At 44.6% G+C, this 20,630-nt stretch overlaps 1 protein-coding gene across 7 annotated transcripts in view; it reads right to left on the bottom strand.

Moving 5' to 3' along the window:
- The window catches only part of PTPRN (protein tyrosine phosphatase receptor type N), a 68,996-nt gene that overhangs the window by 22,487 nt on the left and 25,879 nt on the right, over nucleotides 1–20,630 (bottom strand). For 4 of the 7 annotated variants that reach the window (XR_011556947.1, XR_011556950.1, XM_070729491.1 and 1 more), the window contains 11 exons: nucleotides 18,510–18,825; nucleotides 17,508–17,600; nucleotides 16,980–17,017; nucleotides 15,376–15,701; nucleotides 14,046–14,132; nucleotides 9,828–9,907; nucleotides 8,736–8,800; nucleotides 7,324–7,536; nucleotides 5,464–5,679; nucleotides 3,577–3,724; nucleotides 2,514–2,587 (listed from right to left, as the gene is read on the bottom strand). Coding sequence is in view for 4 of the 7 variants with exons in the window: in XM_070729491.1 (XP_070585592.1) it covers nucleotides 2,514–2,587; nucleotides 3,577–3,724; nucleotides 5,464–5,679; nucleotides 7,324–7,536; nucleotides 8,736–8,800; nucleotides 9,828–9,907; nucleotides 14,046–14,132; nucleotides 15,376–15,701; nucleotides 16,980–17,017; nucleotides 17,508–17,600; nucleotides 18,510–18,825 (1,656 nt within the window). In the remaining 3 variants the exon portion in view is untranslated. The remainder of the gene's footprint in view (nucleotides 1–2,513; nucleotides 2,588–3,576; nucleotides 3,725–5,463; nucleotides 5,680–7,323; nucleotides 7,537–8,735; nucleotides 8,801–9,827; nucleotides 9,908–14,045; nucleotides 14,133–15,375; nucleotides 15,702–16,979; nucleotides 17,018–17,507; nucleotides 17,601–18,509; nucleotides 18,826–20,630) is intronic. The other 3 variants (XR_011556951.1, XM_070729527.1, XM_070729515.1) reach the window with 1 other exon arrangement.

Raw genomic sequence — 20,630 nt, 5'->3', positions numbered from 1 at the left:
AAAGCCCTTCATGGCACCGGACCAGATTATCTCAGGGACCTCCTTCTGCTGCACGAATCCCAGCGACCAGTTAGGTCCTACAGAGTGGGTCTTCTCCAGATCCCGTCAACTAAACAATGCCACTTGGCGGGACCCAGGGGAAGAGCCTTCTCTGTGGCGGCCCCGGCCCTCTGGAACCAACTCCCCCCAGAGATTAGAATTGCCCCCACCCTCCTTGCCTTTCGTAAGCTACTTAAAACCCACCTCTGCCGTCAGGCATGGGGGAACTGAGATACTCTTTCCCCCTCGGCCTTTACAATTCTATGCATGGTATGTCTGAATGTATGTTTGGTTTTTACTTTAATGGGTTTTTAATTGTTTTTACTATTGGATTATTGTGTATACTGTTCTATTATTGTTGTTAGCCGCCCCGAGTCTCCGGAGAGGGGCGGCATACAAATCCAATAAATTTAATCAAATCAAATCAAATTAGACTGAAGAATAAATAATCATGACCAGCTTGGAGAGGTGAAAACATCTGGGCCAGAGAAACAGATGCTGTCCTGTAGTACCCATCTATTGCCCTTAACAGAACACTGCTCTTAGAGAGACATTGTTTAAATATTATATCCTTGATGGAAGTTAGGAGGAACGAGACCCAGAATATCTTTCTAAAGTGAGAAAATATGCAGACAGATTGAAAAAAAAAGGACAGACTAGTTTAATGGATCAGCTGTCCCATTGGGAACCACAAGACTTCACACGCCAAGAAGTGAGAAAGTCTTATCTGCTTTTAAGAGGCAGGTGAGAGACAATCGGCTGACAAAAGCATCCTGGGAACAGAAGGTAGAGCCGATGGCTGAAGAACAGATGGCATTACACCTTCAAAAAAATGATGAGTATGGCACATTTAATCCGACGTGGCAGGCCTGAGGGGGCTTTGGGAGTGCCCTTTCTAGCTCTTCGACTTGCCTCTTAAAAATGGGCCTGTGAGGCAGCATTTGGTTGGATACGGAGCTCAATAGCAAGAAGAGGAATGGGGTGCGTGGGTCTGCCACTCATTTATTCATTTATTTATTTAGTCCAATACACAATGAGAGTTTTAGTGGGTATATATATATATGTAGATTGTTCTGAGTTCGGGTTTTGCCCGAACTCAGACATGCAAAATATTACACGGGGCAAAACCCAAACTCAGAACAATCTACATACATATACCCATGAAAATCTATGAAAACAAATATATATATTTGATCTGATAGCTCAACTGCTAATTCTCTGCCTTACAAGGCACAGTCCACCGGATCGAATCCCAGTAAGGAAGGGTGTGGCTAGCTGATGAGGCCAGAACAAGGCCGAAATGGGACCATCCTAGTCTCCCTTAATTTTAAAATTCCAGCTAAAAAAACATTTTACACATACAGAATATAGTTGTCGGCTATAAATAAATTAACTGCCTTGAAATGGTCCTGGGTTGGGCCTAGAGACAAAAAGGAGCTGTGACGTTCCTTCAATATACCAGGGTGATCCGACATAACCCCCCCCCCAAAAAAACCATATAGCCCCTCCCTGGTACAGAGCTGGAAGGGATCTGATCTGATAGCTCAACTGCTAATTCTCTGCCTTACAAGGCAGAGTCCACCGGATCAAATCCCAGTAAGGAAGGGTGTGGCTAGCTGATGAGGCCAGAACAAGGCCGAAATGGGACCATCCTAGTCTCCCTTAATTTTAAAATTCCAGCTAAAAAAAACATTTGACATATATATATATATGAAAGGATTGGATACTGTAGCCTAGAGGTTAATTCTCTGCCTTACAAGGCAAAGGTTGCAGGTTCAAGTCCCAGTGAGGGTATGGCTAGCTGATGAGGCCAAAATAAGGCCAAAATAGATCTATCCTACCCTTTCCTTTACTGGGATTCGATCTGGTGAACTCTGCCTTGTAAAGCAGAGAACTAGCAGTTAGAGCTATCAGATCAGAACCCTTCCAGCTCTGTACCAGAGAGGGGGTATATGTTTTTTTATGTCGGATCACCCTGGTATATTTTAAGGAACGTCACAGCTCCTTTTTTGCCTCTAGGCCCAACCCAGGACTACTACAAGGCAGTTAATATATTTTATAGCTGACAACTATATTCTGTATGTGTTGAATGTTTTTAGCTGGAATTTTAAAATTAAGGGAGACTAGGATGGTCCCATTTCGGCCTTGTTCTGGCCTCATCAGCTAGCCACACCCTTTCCTTTACTGGGATTCGATCTGGTGAACTCTGCCTTGTAAAGCAGAGAATACACACACACACACACACACACACACACACAGTAAAATACATGATGAAGGTTATAGAGGAGATACCCATAGTAAAATATATCTAAGAAAGAATAGAAAAGAAGGTATAGTAATAGAACATATCAATGAAGGAATAGAAGAAGAGATATAGGAATAGAAGAAAGGTATAGGAGATATAGGAGAGCGATAGGACAGGGGACGGAAGGCACTATAGTGCACTTGTACTCGCCCCTCACTCACTCACTCACAATGGGGCTGGCATTAATGAAGTCGCTCCGTGATGGGTTGCATTCCGTTTTCAACTTGATGCGTGCGTGGTCATCTAGGAACAACAGAGAAAAACAAACAAGGAGACAATGGTCCAGTCTGGCCGGAGTAGCAGGAAGCTGGAATTCTTTTTTTTTTTTTAAAGCTTTTTTATTTTTCTCCACACATACATACAAACCATATCATATACCTTCGATATAATGCAATACTATAAACTTGGATCAATCGCTAAATATCATCATTAATCATTGTTAATTCCGTATCTGTTTACTTTTGGTATACATCATTTATCTCAAAATACCTCCTGTTCTAGTTTTGCCACTTGGATTTCAAACACTATTTTCCTTTCAATTCAAATTTAAACGATGTTAGCTATTAGTTTCTCTGTTAGCTGTTTACTCTTGCCTAATCGATCTAGGCCATTTTATAAAGGGCATATACCTATGAAAAAAAGGGGTTAAGAAATACGAATAAGTAAGGATACAAGGCAATGATTGAAGCACTATGGCCTAGGGAGCTGGAATTATTAGTGCCATCTCCCCAACACTGAATTGATGCATCTCTAGAGCAGTATTAAGGAATCCTTACTCCCAGAATTGAATCTGACTTGAAAATTATTTTCCAAAATGAGCTTGAATTTCTGGGTGGGGATTTTTTTTTAAAAAAAATCAGTAATGTGACTATGTATTCCCTTTATTTGTAGACTGGAAGCTTATGTAAAGAACATTATTAATCTTTAAATAGGTGGGACATGTTTAAGGGAAAAAGCAACCCACTCCAAGTCACAGAAAGTCAGAAAATATGGCTCTATCTCTTCTTTGATGTGACCCTACCCAATGTAGGGTATTTTTTACTGGCATCCCATAAGTCACAGTTTGCTCCACTTCCCTCCCCAATGCCCACTTAGGCACGTTCTTGTAGCCACCAGAGTAAAACCACACATTTGGCCACACTCCAAGCCATCTGCGAAGCCAGCAAGGACTAGGACTAAAATGAGACAAACCCATCCCTTAGTGCCCAGAGACAGTGCTCGTATGGACTCACAGGGCACGTAATCTGCGTTGCGGTTCTTCTTGATGTTGGCTTCACACTGGGCAGCATCACAAGTGTTTGGTTCTGCTTGGTAGGCACCCAGAGCTTGCCACTCTTTAGCCAACCTATCACGATTACGTAGATGGTCCTCCATATATGCCTGTGAGGGCAACAGAACAGTTGTCACATCCTGGACTTAAATGTATACCTATCCATCTCCCTCTCCCCCAAAGAGATTACTGAGATCTATTTGAAGCATTCTCTGACTTGATACCTTCAAAATGTTTGGGGATTGAATTCCCAGAACGAACCATCTCAATACATCCGATGACTGCCATATTGCTGTAAAAATCTAGGGCACTGGTTTTTTTTTAAACTCAGCATCTTTAAGATGTGTATGGGCTTCAACTCCCAGAATTCCCCAGCTAGCCATGTTGAGTTTACTTACCAGGTTTTAATTTCACTAAAAAAAATAAGTAAAGCCTCTGAAAGTGACATAGAAACATAGAAGATTGACGGCAGAGAAAGACCTCATGGTCCATCTAGTCTGCCCTTGTATTATTTCTTGTATTTTATCTTAGGATGGATATATATTTATCCCAGGCATGTTTAAATTCAGTTACTGTGAATATTTACCAACCATGTCTGCTGGAAGTTTGTTCCAAGCATCTACTACTCTTTCAGTCAAATAATATTTTCTCACCTTGCTTCTCATCTTTCCCCCAACAAACCTCAGATTGTGCCCCCTTGTTCTTGTGTTCACTTTTCTATTAAAAACACTTCCCTCTTGAACCTTATTTAACCCTTTAACATATTTAAATGTTTCGATCATGTCCTCCCTTTCCTTTAATTCCTGATGATCTCACGTATACAACCATGAAATCATCAGGCAGCAATAGGGAACTACAGTGATACCTTGTCTTACAAACTTAATTGGTTCCAGGACTAGGTTCGTAAGATGAAAAGTTCCTAAGACGAAACAATGTTTCCCATAGGAATCAATGTAAAAGCCAATAATGTGTGCAAATCCTTCAGGAAAATCCCAAACTTCTCTCTCCAAGCTGCCCCTCCCTTTTCTTTCTTCAAAACACACCCTTTCATTGCCTCTGCAAGCACCCCAGTTCTCCTTGCTTTCTTAATGCAAACTCTTTACGCTCTCTCCAAGCCGCCCCTCCCTTTTTTTTCTTCAAAAAAAAAAAGAAAAAAGAAACCTCTTCATCCCAGCATTGGTACCTCGTTAGAAGAGGTGTTCGTAAGACGAGGTACCAGTGTACTTTGTTCTGGCCATTGTCTCCTCTCTGTAGAATCCCCTCACGGTCTCCAGTCATGTCTAGCCTCAGATCCAATTTTGTTAAACTTTTGAGGTCGGCTGTGGTTGATTATGTGGGGCCACTCATTTGGTGTTTCATTTCAAAAAGGACACCAAGCATCTATGTCTTCTGTAAAGTTCTATCTGGCAAGCTTGCAAACCTCTGTCACAACAGACTGAGGGAACTGGGCATGGATAGCCTAGAGAAAAGGAGGGCCAGAGCGGACATGATAGCAGTCTACAAGTATACGAGGGGATGTCACAGACAGGAGGGGATCACTTTATTCTCCAGGGCACCAGAGGGCCGGACGAGGAGCAACGGCTGGAAGCTGACCAAGGAGAGATTCAACATGGAGATAAGGAGGAACTTCCTGACGGTCAGAGCGATCAACCAATGGAACAACCTACCAGCGGACGTTGTGAACTCCAACACTCTGGACATTTTTAAGAGAAGATTGAGCTGCCACTTGACTGGTGTACTATAGGGTTCCTGCTTGGGCAGGGGGTTGAACTCGATGGCCTTCATGGTCCCTTTCAACTCTAACAATAAATAAATAAATAAAACTATGTAGGGTGTGGGTGCTGCTCACCAGAATCATGTGCCCAGTGGAGATATCCATGTTGGACTGCACAGGCTCTTCGCACCAAGATGGTGTGCTGCTGTGGGAGCTGGGACTGGCCTGGGGCGCATCGCTGAATTGCGAGGAGACACTGCTGACCCGAGAGTTTTCGGCAGGAGCAGGGGCCGGAGGGGTTTCGGCACGGCCAAAGAGGGACTTGGCAGCCATGTGCTGTCGGCACAGCTCCTGTGGGAGAGATGACCCAGCTACAACAACCATGCGCACACTCGGAGCAGACAAAAGGTAGGAAAACCAGAGGGAGTTTAACGGAGGAGCCAAGAGCATCCCCATCACCCAAATATCCTTACTTCTCCCACTCAGAGATGCAAAAGCAGTAGGACAATAAAGACGTAACTGAGTTCACCTCAGTCCAATCCTCCCCAAGGAGCTAGGAGCCATGCCTAGCAGCCATCTGTCCAGGAAGCTTGCATTTGTATTCTGGCCCTGAACGAGAGGCTGGAGCCTTTCAAGTTTTAGGAATGTGTTTACCCAACATTCGCAATCCCACCACTTAAAGCCTTAGTGCAGGGATGGTGAACTTTTTTTTCTGGCTTGGGTCGCAAAGGGGTGCACACATGTGCAATGGCGGGCGTGTGCGTGCTCACACCCATAATGCACTGCCCTCCCCCCCTACACATGCACAGCCCCCCCTGCACTCCCTCCCCCCGCAACCTGCACACAGGCGTCACCGAAGCCTCTGGACTTCCAGTAGGCCCATTGGATTATTTTTCGCTCTCCCCAGGATTCAGGAAAGCCTCCTGAAGTTTTCCTGGACCCTGGGGAAGAGCGAAAACAGCCAAAAATCAGCCGGCCCGCACGCACATGCATGCTGGGGCTGACAGATATGACTCCACGTGCCACCTGTGGCGCTCCTGCCATAGGTTCGCCATCACTGCCTTGAGGATTACCGCTGCATAATCTAGCTAGGGCTTCCTTGTGCAATGTTAGTCAATTTGGAGGAACTCCAAAAATGGCTTCAGTGACTAAGGGGAGGGTCTATGATTTCTGGTGAAGAATGGTGCTAGACGTAGAGTGATCTTGGCGGACCCAGGGATGTCACAGTTCCTCCCTACCGGTCAACCCCACTGGTACCTCGAGGCTCGACTGCTGTAACGCTCTCTACATGGGGCTACCTTTGAAAAGTGTTCGGAAACTTCAGATTGTGCAGAATGCAGCTGCCAGAGCAATCATGGGCTTTCCCAAATATGCCCATGTAACACTAACACTCCGTAGTCTGCATTGGTTGCCGATCAGTTTCCGGTCACAATTCAAAGTGTTGGTTATGACCTATAAATCCCTTCATGGCACCGGACCAGATTATCTCAGGGACCGCCTTCTGCTGCACGAATCCCAGCGACCAGTTGGGTCCCACAGAGTGGATCTTCTCCGGGTCCCGTCAACTAAACAATGTCGCTTGGCGGGACCCAGGGGAAGAGCCTTCTCTGTGGTGGCCCCGGCCCTGTGGAACCAACTCCCCCCAGAGATTAGAATTGCCCCCTCCCTCCTTGCCTTTCGTAAGCTACTTAAAACCCACCTCTGCCGTCAGGCATGGGGGAATTGAGATACTCTTCCCCCCTGGGCCTTTACAATTTTATGCATGGTATGTCTGTATGTATGTTTGGTTTTTATATTAATGGGTTTTTTAATCGTTTTTAGTATTGGATTATTATTGTATACTGTCTTATTATTGCTGTTAGCCGCCCTGAGTCTCCGGAGAGGGGCGGCATACAAATCCAATTAATAATAATAATAATAATAATAATAATAATAATAATAATAACAACAACAACAACAACAACAACAATAATTTAATGATAATGATAATAATACCTGGTATTCATAGGTGCTGTCGGTCGCTCCTTCTGGCCCCAGCCCTGCCAACCGCTCTTTCTCCCGCTGCTTGGCATGCTGGCGCAGGCAAAAGACCACAGCAGCAGCAATGACGATGCCGGCCACACAGGCCAGTAGCACAAAGGTGAGCAGCACCGAGCGGAAGGTGTTGCCAAAATGGGCGGGATGGGGGTAGGTTGAAGCCTCATTGCGCTGCGGAGAGACAGGCAGAGCACAGTTGAGCTTGGGATATATAAGGAAGCACCCCCACCAAAGAAGGAAGCCCCGCTCCGAGTCTTCGGAGAGGGGCGGCATACAAATCTAATAAATAATAATAATAATAATAAAGGCAGATGGTACACAGGGCCTGGCCCCAGATGGGACACGGTAGCCCTTCGAATGTCGCTGGGGTCTCGTTCCCAGCAGCCTCTGCTACAGCATGGCAAAGGGCAAAAGGGGAGTGGTAGTTCCACTGCATTTGAACAGTCACAGCCATCTCTGGTTTAAGCTAGATGCTTTGCTATTAGTTGCCATTCCATCATCCTGGCATTGTGGAGCCTTATCAAAATCGCTCACTGCTGATCTGTCCTCCTCAAGCTTTCTTCCACCTCATCACCTGGAACCTTTGCTGGATTCTCATTCTATTATTTCCATATTTTGCAGCCAATGTCTTTCTTCTTTAGGCCCATCTCTTCTCCTGATCCCAAGTCTCCCTTAACTCAAAAGCAGACTTTCCAAAATAAGCAGTGAAAGGCCACTAAATTTTTTACTACATTGTGGGCGTGGCTTATTGTGTGGGTGTGTCTTGATGGTCATGTGACCGGGTAGGAGTGGCTTGCCGGCCATGTGACCAGGTCAGAGTGGCTTGACAATCATGTGACCCGGGTGGCTTAAAGGTCATGTGATTGGGTGGGAGTGGCATGCTAACCAAGTAAGTTTTCAAACAGGTGCTTGGACTCTTTTTCAGTTGATTAAGACACATTATTTGAATAGCCACAAAAAGGACACATGATAGACAGCATTATTTGTTGAGGAGCACAATAACATTTTAAGGTTTTGTACTGAAGCCACAAGGTTCAGTATGATAACAGATTAGGCAAGTAGCTCGATTTTCTTTAATTGCTAGATTATCATTAAAGCATTTATGGGTAAAAACATACTATTGGATCATTTCCTATTTTAAAAGTAATTAAGGATCATACTAAGATACTAGAGAAGGAAGGACAATTAAAAAAACTATTAAGTATTCAATAAATAGTGCATGAACTTACTATCCCCTGTGGGGCAAGCAGCCCATCATTGAAAATAAGGCACCTTGAAGGCTTGGCTTATGAATTTTCAGAACTCTCTCTTGGCCGAACACGGTCCAAGCTTAAAAATGCCACACAAGGTCAATCACAGGCAAGTCTTACCTGTCCTACACCCATCTGTAGGATCTTTACTCCCACCTCCGATTCCAGCTCCGACTTCACCAGGGCTAGAGGAAGGATAGAAAGGAACAAGCCATAGTAGAGGACGGGACTTGGGCATGTGCAAAGCAGCAATTGAGTGAAGATTAGAAACGGAGGGAAACTCAATGAGTAGGAGCTATGACTTTGAGACTGGTCTGTTTCTATTTGACAAGGTGACGCTACTACATAAGTAGAAAGGATAATACTATGATAGAAGGAAGTCCTTTGCTGCCTCTTTTATGGATCCCAAAATCATCTCTCCAAACCATACTGGTTTTTATTGGGGAGGGGGGCGGACATAGTTCCCTCTAAGCTGAGCAGTGAGCAATCGCTCACTTAAAAATCATCATCAACTCAGAGTTTTCCAAACCTGCCCAGAAGCCGAGAGGGAAAGAGTGAGAGGGAAGGAGAGAGAGAGGAAGAGAGAGAAACAGATAGAAAAAAGAGAGGAAGGAAAAGAGAAAGAAAAAGAATGGTAGTAAGGAAGAGAGAAAGAAAATCAAAATCTAGTTTGAAACTAGCTCAACTATTTAAGTGGCATTTTGATATTGATAGAGTTGCCCTATTATGAGCTCACTGTTATAGACACACAGTACAGTATTTTATTTTGAAATTCTCTGAGGCAAAACAGGGTGGGTTTTTTATTTGTTTGTTTGTTTGTTTGTTTATTAATTATTTCTGTGCCGCCCAGTCCTGAAGGGACTGCCGCTCAGACACTATACTTTTCCGCCCACCCCCCCAAAAAATTAGAGGGAACACTGGGGGCGGAGAATTATCATAACAAATAAAATAAAGCAAAAGAGCCAAGCAAACCTTCTGCTAGACTGAATATACCTTTCCTGAAGGTTCAAAAATCATAGTATTTATAGTGATACTGATAATAAAATTAATAGAAATCATAATGGCGTGGCTCCAAGTTCCAAAAAAGAGCATGCTCATACTCACTTTAGCATAGAAGGTATCCAGCACCTATTAAATGGGATATTTAAGTGTCCTGATAAGTCTAGGGCACAGAATTGGTATAATCGTGGCTGCCGATTCACTCTCACTTACCTGCCCTATTGGCGACATCACTCAGAGACACATTTTGATGGTTTTGACGGATGCGGAATGTGAGAGCTGGACCCAGCACACTACATAAGGAGAGATTTAAAAGTTAGGATTCTGCTTTGACTAACCACATCATCCAGTCAACAAATGTGCTTTATTTGACCATTTCTGCTGGATATCTCTTATATAGCAGATATTATTATTATTATTATTATTATTATTATATTTGTTTGTTCATTCATTCATTCATTCATTCATTCATTTAAGACATCGTATTAAATTGTTTTCTTTTACATGCTGTGAGCTGCTCCAAGTCCTTGGGGAGGGGCAGCCTATAAATCAAATAAATAAATCAAATAAATGTATGTACAGTATATGTATAGAATTTCGCTGATATGATTATCCGTGAACTTACAACAAGACAAGCTGCAAGGATGCAGCAGGGGAAGGGGGAGGCATGGGATTATATGTTGTACTGTCTTATAACAGACATTCTACAATTATATTCACAAATTGACAATTTAAAAAAAATCAAATAAATGAATGAATGAATAAAATAATAGTAATAATAATAATAGCAGCTACTATATAAGAGATATCAAGCAGAAATGATCAAAGAAAGCATATTTGTTGACTGAATGATGTGATTATTGATATTATCATAATCAATAATATTGATATTATTATTGATATTATGAATGATATTGTTGTTGTTGTTGTTGTTGTTGTTATTGTTTATTATTATTTTTATTGTTTTTGTTTTTGTTATTGTTATTATTATTACTATTATTATTATTATTATTATTACTTATATGCCGTCCAATCCTGCAGGACAGAGGGCGGCTCACAACAATAAAAACTATACAATAAAAAGCATTAAATTCAAGCATTAATAATGATAAAGACTCCTCAACATCAAATCCTTAATAAACACTAATAAACACCCTTAAATTAATAACAATAAAAGCCCCTGGATTCAATCAATGCTTTCATACCACCATGCATACCAGTCAAATGATGTTTGGCCGGAGATAAGCTGTTAATTATCACGTCCTTCAGACCAGCAGGCAGAGCCAGGTCTTCAATGCTTTTCTGAAGGCCAGTAGGGTAGGGGCAGTACGGACCTTGGGGGTATATGTGTGTGTGTGTAGCTGGTTCAATAGCTGCCCATCCTAATTCTTTACAATGCCCTTTAGGTAAGGGTGTCTTAGTTTTCGTCTCATTCATGTTTCTGCCAATGAGCCGGGGGACTCAGAATGACACAAAGCCTATCAAGTGGTTCATACGATTGCTGTTGCCAGGGAGACAGGGAAGGTTATTTCTTTTTCTATCATTTTTGTTTTGGGGTTTTATCCTACCGTGTTTCCCTGAAAATAATACATGTCCTGATCACCGAAAGACCGCCATTTTCGGCGCTAACGGTGCGCCCTCCGAGGCCATTCTGCGCATGCATAGAAGCAAAAAAACGGCGTAAATCGCCAAAATCTCACCCACGTGAGCATCTTCAGACAAAATTTTGCTTGCTGCGCATGTGCAGAAACCAAATCTTGCACCGACAGGGGTGCACAGGCGCTCGTCAGCTGCGTGCGCATCCTGAAAATCACTACCGGAACGTAGCACCTTGCCGTTCCGGTAGCAGGCCATCAGTGGTCCTGATATTAAGCCCAACAGGGCTTTTCAGGGCATGCGTTGAAATAAGCCCCCTCCTCCTCAAATAAGTCCCCTTACCCAACTATATACATGAATCCCCTGCTTCACAGCCAAATTGTGCCCAAACATCTTACTAGAGTGTGGCAGCTCGCCACTTCTCTTTCTCGCCCCGTCTTTCCAAGGAAACTCCTTGTCATGTAAATAAAAATTTCTCCCGAGTGCGAGCCATTAACGACTCCTTGCACTTGTGAGAAGTTTTGCTTTACATGGCAAGGGGTTTCCCTGCAAAGACCGGACATGAAAGAGAAGCGGTGGAGCCGCCAGATGTTGGTAAGACATTCGGACACAATTTGGGGATTTTATTTATTTATTTTATTTATTAGATTTGTATGCCGCCCCTCTCCGTAGACTCGGGGCGGCTCACAACAATAACAAAGACAATGTAAGAACAAATCTAATAATTTAAAAAACACTAAAAACCCCTTTATTAAAAGCAAGCATACACACAAACATACCGTGTATAAACTGTATAGGCCCGGGGGAGATGTCTCAGTTCCCCCATGCCTGATGGCAGAGATGGGTCTTAAGAACTTTACGAAAGGCAAGGAGGGTGGGGGCAGTTCTGATCTCAGGGGGGAGCTGGTTCCAGAAGGTCGGGGCCGTCACAGAGAAGGCTCTTCTCCTGGGTCCCGCCAAACGACATTGTTTAGTCGACGGGACCCGGAGAAGGCCAACTCTGTGGGACCTAACCGGTCGCTGGGATTCATGCGGCAGAAGGCGGTCCCGGAGATATTCTGGTCCGATGCCATGAAATGGCATGGCGGGTGAGGCAGGGAACTGGGGAGGGGGGGGGCTGGAGGTGCGCCTCTTACCAGCACCTGGCTTCTCTCCACCCTTACTCTCTCTTGGCCAGTCTTTGCAGGGAAGCTCCTTGCAATGTAAAGAACAACTTCCGAACGAGCTGCCGCCACCCGGGAAAATAACATGAATAATGTGCTCTCTCACAATGCCTCTTCTTCTCTCTTCTTCTCCTGAGTGGCAGCCGTGTGTCCAGAGATCGGCAGACCAGATTCGGTGAGCCACTCAGGTGAAGAAGAGAGAGAGGAGGTGCCGTGAGAGAGCCCACTTCTCATGTTATTCTTTTCCCGGGTGGCGGCAGCGCATTCAGCTCCCCGAATCTGGCCTGCCGATCTCAGCTGGCGAGTGGGAGCACCAGGTGGAAAGGGGCGGGGCAGGGCAGCAGAGAAATAAGACGCATGGAGCGAGGGGGGGCTCCCCATGCCATCTCTTGTCCCCCGCTCGCCAGGCACGGCAGGAGCTGAAAGTCACCTCCTCGAATGTGGTCTGGCAATCTCGGCCAGCGAGGGGGGGGAGCACTGCCTCTCTCTCTCTCTTTCTCCTGAGCCTCGCAGTGCCTCCTCTCTGTTCTTCTCCCGAGAGGCAGCCACATGCCCAGAGATCAGCAAGTCAGGTTAGGGGAGCTGGACATGCTTTCCACCACCTGGGAGGAAAAGAACGTGAGAAATGGGCTCTCTCATGGCACCGCCTGTCTTTCCTCTTTTGCCGAGTGGGGCGTCCAGCTCATTCAATCTGGCCTGCTGATCTTGGGTGACAATGGCTCTGACCCGATCTTTGCAATGCAAGAACCAGCCACACCAATCCCGCTCCATGGCTGCACTCTGAAAATAATAGACACACACACACACACCAATAATAAGGCCAAGGCGATATTTCGGAGGTCAAAAAATATAAGACAGGGTCTTATTTTGGGGAAAACATGGTAGTAAACTGCCTGGAGTCACTGAGAGTGAGTTTGCGAGGCCTCAAATTTTTCTTAGATAAATAAATAATTCAGAGGTTGATAGTTTTCACTGAACATGAAAGATCTCAAGTTGTACCTTAAAGCCCAAATTACGGCAGTTCAAAATCCAATGCAAGTACACGCTGTTGCTAAAAAAGGTTCCTGCTATAACAACAACAACAATAACAACAACGAGTTGGAAGGGACCTTGGAGGTCTTCTAGTCTAATCCCCTGCTTAGGCAAGAAACCCTACACTACTTCAGACAGATGGTTATCCAACACCTTAAAAACTTCTAGTGTTGGAGCATTCACAACTTCTGGAGGCAAGCTGTTCCACTGATTAATTGTAATATGCACAAGGGTTCATTACTTAAGGCAATAGGGAATCCAATTCTGTTCAGATGTAATAAAGAAAAGACATGTGTGAGCCACCCAATAATGAGAACTCATCAAGATAAGGGATACAATTCATTCCAAAGCAATATGAGACCTACAAAAGTATGTTGGGATACCAACTGCCTACAAATTATGGAAATTACAGTCCTTGTGTATCGAGGAGCACAAAATTGGGGGAAGTTACCTGAAGAGTACAAGGAAATCCTTGTAGACTGTTCATTACGAGAATTGCATCACACTCTGGCTAGCTACGTCACCAGTCCTTCCTTTGGTGGCTTCTCGTTATATTCCTTCCGTTCCATTGCCACTCCAAACAAGGGAACACTTCAGATTCTTGTGGATCCCTAGATCTCAGGTAAGCTGCATCACTTACCTGATATTGATGAAGCTGGCAGTAGATAGGTGAACACGTTCAGCCAGGGTCTCAAGGAGATGAATGCCAACAGCAAGACTTAATGGCCTACAGGTGGTAGAAAATGCAGGAGGTCAAGACTTAATGGCAAAGCATGTAGAGAAGAGAGAGTGGGTTAATAAACAGCAGATAAATAATACCTTTAAGTAATTAATTTTAAGATGTGCGAGCTTCAATACCCAAAATCCTGTAAGTGAAGTCTACACATCTTAAATTTGCCATAGTTGGGAATCCTTGCTTTGGTGTTGTAATATCCATCTTGGATATTAACCATAACCTGGCACAAACCGTACATAGTTATAGATCTTCTGCTGGTAAAAGTATCTCAACTATGTTAGCCGTTTGTTGGGGTTCCTATCTAATTTATCCAAGTACCACAATAAACAAAATAAAAATCTGTACAGCTTGTGATAAGTGAATCAAACATAACTGGGTCACTCATTAATTTCTACAATCTTTGATTTTATCATAGCACGTCTCTATGCGTAGAGAGGAAGGAAGGTAATCTTGCAGGAATTGTTACTAAGACAAGAGGGGTGTGTGTGAAACACTGGGTTTAAGTCCACAAGAATGAGACAACCTCTGGAAATGGCTCAAAGACCTCCCTAAGTCACTGAAGGGGAAGGAGATACAGTACAATCAGACTTCAAAAGGGCTGATATTATAGCCCGGTGATTTTCAACCTTTTTTTGAGCCGCGGCACGTTTTTTACATTTACAAAATCCTGGGGCACACCACCAACCAAAATGACACAAAATGACATTCTAAGACACTCTCCTCTCTTTTTCTATCCCTGTCTCCTTCCCCCTTATGTATGTGTGTGTATACACAATCTTGAACCATTTCCAAAAACAGGTGAGGGCTGGGGTTTTTTTTCTCTCTTATTCTTTGGGTGCTTTTTATCATATGCTTTAAATCAAGAGTCACTTCTCTCTCTCTTTTGTTTCTCTCTCTTTCTTCTCATTCTCTGCCTCAATCATTTTCTCAATTCCCTTTTCTTCTCCCCTTTTTGCTCTCATTTCTCTCTCTCCCTTCCTCTCCTCTTTCTTTCTCTTTCTCTCTCTCTTTCTTTCTCTCTCACTCTTTCTCTCTTGTTTTCTCTCTCTCTCTTTCTTTCTCTCTCTCTCCCCCTCTCTCCTTTTCAGCAAAAAGTTGCAAGACCAGAACCTGAGCTTCCTTCCTGGCAGCACACTGGTTGAAAAACAGTTATAGCCCCTCTCAGCCTAAATAGATCTGTCCATTGTGTGAATTTGCCCCTCCCTCATTCCCCTGGACACGCCCTTCCTCTCACTTCTGGTCTGTGACGACGTAGCCGTACTCCTCTGCCACCAATGGCGTCTCTGGCTGCTCCTCATCCTTCCTGAGTAGACCTATCACCATGTGACTCTTCTTCATCATGGCCACCTGCTCCTCAGGATCCCTGGTATCACTTTCTGAGAGGCTTAAGGGCTTGTGTGAGTCTGGGGGAGATGTGGTCATTGACGTGGGCCCCCCAGTTGAGCCAAATGCCTCCCTGAGTGCCTGAATTTGTCCCTCTGTGGGAATGACACTGACAGAGTCTTCTTGAGAGGGGGCTGGCTCCGGCCCCTCCCCATGTTGCATTTCTGCTTCTGTCACCTAAATGAAGAAGGAAAGATCGTCCATCAGCACTCAACACTTCAACCAACAAACCACAGGTATCTTGATAACGCCTGCTTGTTACTATGGCCAGCCTTGCAAATTTCCTTCTCAAACTCTGCCTCAGGTTTCTGGTTCCACCCTCAAGTTTGAATTTGTAGTGATCTGTTCGTTTCCTCTTAACAAGTGCCATCTATATTAGAATTTATTTATTTTATTTTATTTATCTAATTTATATGCCGCCCAACTCCCAAAGACTCTGGGCGGAGAGAACTGACTGGGGGAATGGTTGTTCTCTGATGGTGCGGGCAAACTATAGTCTAAACGTGGCCCCAGAAAATCTCCAGGGTTCCTGCCCCAAGTGGACAGGGCCAAATTGTTTCGCCTTATTTCAGGGGAATAGATTAAAATTCTTGATTGGCCAAGTGTGATTGGACACACAAGGAATTTGTCTTTGGTGCAGAATCATACTTAACGATTGTCATCAGTTGCTTTCTTTGAACTCTACCCCAACCTCCTGCTAAATTGGGCAAGCCACCCACTCTGGCTATGTTCAGATATGCGGGCCCGACAAACATTGGTTTGCGTGGGCGTGGGGCAGGGCCTTTTCTGTGGTGGCGCCATCTCTCTGAAGCCAGCTGCCACTGGAGGTCTGTACTGCCCCCACCCTGCTGGCCTTCTGGAAAGCCATGAAAACCTGGCTCTGTCGACAGGCCTGGGGCCATTAATCAATTTGATACCATCTTATGGATATCAATGGTTTTTTTACGGGTTTTAGACTGTCATATGCCAACCAGAGCCCAGAAGGAGTTGGGTAGCTTATACTGTAAATGTGATATAGGTATGTATGTTTGTATGTATGTATGTAGGTAGGTAGGTAGATAGGCAGGTAAGTAGATAGATAGATAGACAGACAGACAGACAGACAGACAGACAGACAGACAGACAGACAGACAGACAGACAGACAGACAGATAAATAAATACATTTCCTTCACCCTCCACATTTCCTGTGGCATTAGGAGACTTAACAGCTCCTTCCCCAACTTGCAAAAACAAAAGTTGCTCTGCCCCACGTATATCAAAGTTGCCCAGTTGTGTGCTATGGCAGAAGTTAAAAAAATCAAGTGGAACTTAATGGGATTTCTCATATCCAGATGTTGGCTCAAGTACAGTGCATCCTTCCAGTGACTAATCAGAAAACACATTTCAATGTTTGGGGTTTGGGGATTGTAGAGACCCAGAGATTTCCAGGTATATCAAGACGCCGGTGAACTTACCCTCTTGGATTCCAGAACATCTGGTTCAAGCCTACCAGCTAAGGAAAGAATTAGAGAAGGAAATTGCTTATTTTCTAAGGTGAGCGGAAAACAACAAACGTTAATGTGTTTTTATTTTCACAGTAGTGAAGTGGAAATTAACAATCTATCACTTTTTTCAATGTTGTCCAAGTCCCATCATCCCCAGCCAGCCTGGCCAATGGTCATGGCAGTCACAGTCCACCATTAGAGAGTTACTAGTTTCCTACCCTTGCATTTAAGGGAAGACACTCGGCGGAGGTTCAAGCATGTTCTCTGATTGCCATGTCATAGGCTCCAGAGCTAAAATACCAACAGAGGAAAAACAAATTCTGGGGTGAAGCCAGCACACATTCAAGCCTGGATTGCATGAGCTAGCACAGGGGTGGCATAGAACCTCCTCTCTTCAGATTCAGCCCACAGAGTTCCTATTTTCCTCCAATCTCTCTCCTCCAGCTACAACACCAACCCACCAGCCTCTTTCTAGCCCAGGTCCTCATTCCTACTCACCATGTTTACTGGGGCTCTGAAGGAACGGAATTATGTCCTGCGGTTTAATCCCATAGTTGGCAAATATTGCTGTGAGCCTCTGCACCAGTTTATCTGTGGGTAGAAAGGAGGGGATGGTGTTTTGTTTCTGTAGCTTAATCATCATCAGAGCTTTCAAACCAAGATAAATAAGATAAATCCGTGATGGCCAACCTATGGCACGCATGCCACAGATGGCACGTGGAGCCATATCGGAGGGCACAGGAGACATTGCCTTAGGCCAGGGGTAGGCAAAGTTGGCTCCTCTATGACTTGTGGACTTCAACTCCCAGAATTCCTGAGCCAGTCAAGCTAGCTCAAGAATTCTGGGAGTTGAAGTCCACATGTCATAGAAGGGCCAACTTTGCCTACCCCCGGCCTTAGGCCAGCTGATTTTTGGCCTTGGGGAAGGCTATTTCACCCTCTGGGTGCTTCAGGGAAACTTCCCTGAAGCCCCAGAGTGCAAAAATCCCACCCAATGGAAACCGGAAGTTCGGAAAACACACTTCCGGTTTGCCCGTTGGGCTGCCTTTTGCCCTCTGGAGGGTTCAGGGACGCTTCCTGAAGCCCTGGAGTGCCAAAAAGCAGCACAACAGGCAAACCAGAAGTGTGTTTTCAGAACTTCCGGTTTGTCCGTTAAGCTGTTTTTTGCACTCCGGGCAACTGGGAGCTTCCCTGAACCCTCTGAAAGGTAAAAAACAGCACAACAGGCAAACCGGAAGTCCGTTTTTCTGAACTTCCGGTTTGCCTATTTGGCCATTTTTTCACGTCCCAGGCTTCAGTGAGGCCCGTATGCATGCGCCGGGACGGGGAGATTATGCGCATATGTGGGGGCATGCATGAGAGGAAGGGGTATGGATACGTGCATGCATGCTAGTTCACCTCCCACACACACCCTTTTGGCACATGGACCAAAAAAGGTTCGCCCTCACTGAGCTAGATGATTCTTAGAGGGCCGCTGAAAAAAAATTAGAAAGGTCTCACCTGGCTCCGTTGAGTGTGCTTGAGACTCTGCCCTGTTTTCAAGGTTGCTGCGGCTGTCCTGAGGAGGATAATCTGTCTTGAGATCTTGCTTGGTCTCGGCCCTGTTTCTGGATTTACCTGCCTGTTCCTGGGTTAAGTAAAGGGCCCCCAGGTCTTGGAAAAGTTGACTTCCACCCAGCCCCTGCGGCTCCCTATAGAAAGGAGCAGTGCTGGCGCTCATGAAGGCCTTTGAAGGACCAGCTTGGTCTAAGAAAATGGGAGACTTTGGGTTGTGACCACCAGAGCTGCCTTGGGAGGTGCCATCTGGATAGCCGAACTGAAGCAAAAGTACACAGAAAGGCGATTTTAGGAACAAGTGAAGCCAATTGTCTTAAATTGAATCATAATTCTCATCAATCTATGGCATTGTTTCATTTTGCAAGGGCTCTCCAGGTTTCTGAGATGATGCTTTTCTGAATTTTCTCGGGGAATTTTCTATGTTGCCAAATTAAAAGTTTCCTTCACTGAATTTTTCTTTTAATAAATATATTTTTAATTGGTTTTTTAAATGCTACGCACACAGACTGCACATCATACAACATAAAACAGTGCCCTGTGAAGGTGCACCCACCACCTAACAACATACATACCCCACCACCAATTTGGAGGGTCTGTACAAACATCTTTGACATTCTTCTAAGCTCCAGGTCCAGCCTTCACTGAATTTTTCAAGTCCCCATTAAACCCTATTGGCCCAAGACTGCCACTCTATTCTCTCTCTCTCTAAAGTACTTGGCTTTCTACCTAAACGGTGGCAGACTGATTTAGCTTTGCAGGATATGTTAAGCAGAGCCATTGGAGAAACCTTCTGGTTTTGCTCCCCTCTCCTTTCTTCAGTGTCACCACCCAGGAGGAAGCCATCTGCCAATCACAACGTTTGTTATGATTGGTAAATGGATTTGACAGAGAGCTAGACTTTAGCCATCTGTCAAAATCTGGTACCAAGACAGATGATCTACGGGGTGACAGAGGCTGCCTGTTAAAACAGGAGAGGCTTCCCCACAGCTGCAGGGTGGTATAGGCTGACACGCGTCTCCTGCCTTCCTTGTCAGCCCTAGTTAGATGCAAACAGGGAAAGGACCTGACACTGGTTTTTTTCAGGCTGCAGGCAGGAATCTTTCTGCGTTTTCCTTGAGGCTCCTTGAGGAACTGAAGTTGATTTATTACAGTGTTTCCCAACCTTGGCAACTTGAAGATATTTGGACTTCAACTCCCAGAATTCCCCAGCCAGCGAATGCTGGCTGGGGAATTCTGGGAGTTGAAGTCCAAATATTTTCAAGTTGCCATGTTTGGGAAACACTGATTTATTGGAGCACCATAACTCAGTTACAGGGTGCCTTGCATTTATAGGCCTCATAATCAATTCTTTGTTATAAAGAGGGATCTTACGTAATATTTAGAGCATTATTTTATACATTATTATCTCATACAGAGTATATGAGTTAATACTAAGACTACTATGGGATCAGGTTACTTGCAGGATCAGGTCTTCTACCTCATGTATCCCAGCGGCTGCTCAGTTCCTAGAGTTGGCCTTCTCCAGGTCCCATCAGCCAGGCAATGCTGCCTGGCGGGGCCTAGGGGAAGAGCCTTCTCTGTGGCGGCCCCACCCCTATGGAACCAACTCTCCCCCCTAGAGATTTGTACTGCCCCCTCCCTCCCAGCCTTCCGGGAAGCCTTAAAAAGGCACCTCTGCCAACAGGCTTGGGGTCACAGAATCTTAACATCTACCCCGGCCTATGATTGAACTAGCAATGTATGTTTGGATGAAACGTGGATGGTTGGTTTCGTAAATGAATTGGGGTTTTAAAAAAATGATTTTTGCTAGATTTTCTTACGTGATTTTTAGATTGATGTTTTTTAGTATTTTAAATGTTAGATCTCTTGCATTATATTTTCTCTGTTATAAGCCGCCCTGAGTCTCAGGAGAAGGGCGGCACACATAAATCAAATAAGTAAGTAAGTAAGTAAGTAAGTAAGTACGTAAGTACGTACGTGAGTAAGGGCCATGGTGGTGCAGTGGTTAGAATGCAGTATTACAGACTACCTCTTCTCACGTTGCCACTGAGGCCGAGAAAATGA

The sequence above is a fragment of the Erythrolamprus reginae genome, chromosome 1 (assembly GCF_031021105.1).
Source record: "Erythrolamprus reginae isolate rEryReg1 chromosome 1, rEryReg1.hap1, whole genome shotgun sequence".
NCBI classification, from domain to species: Eukaryota; Metazoa; Chordata; class Lepidosauria; order Squamata; family Dipsadidae; genus Erythrolamprus; species Erythrolamprus reginae.
Note: the sequence above shows the minus strand (reverse complement) of the source record. Positions and strands in the feature narration are given on the sequence as shown.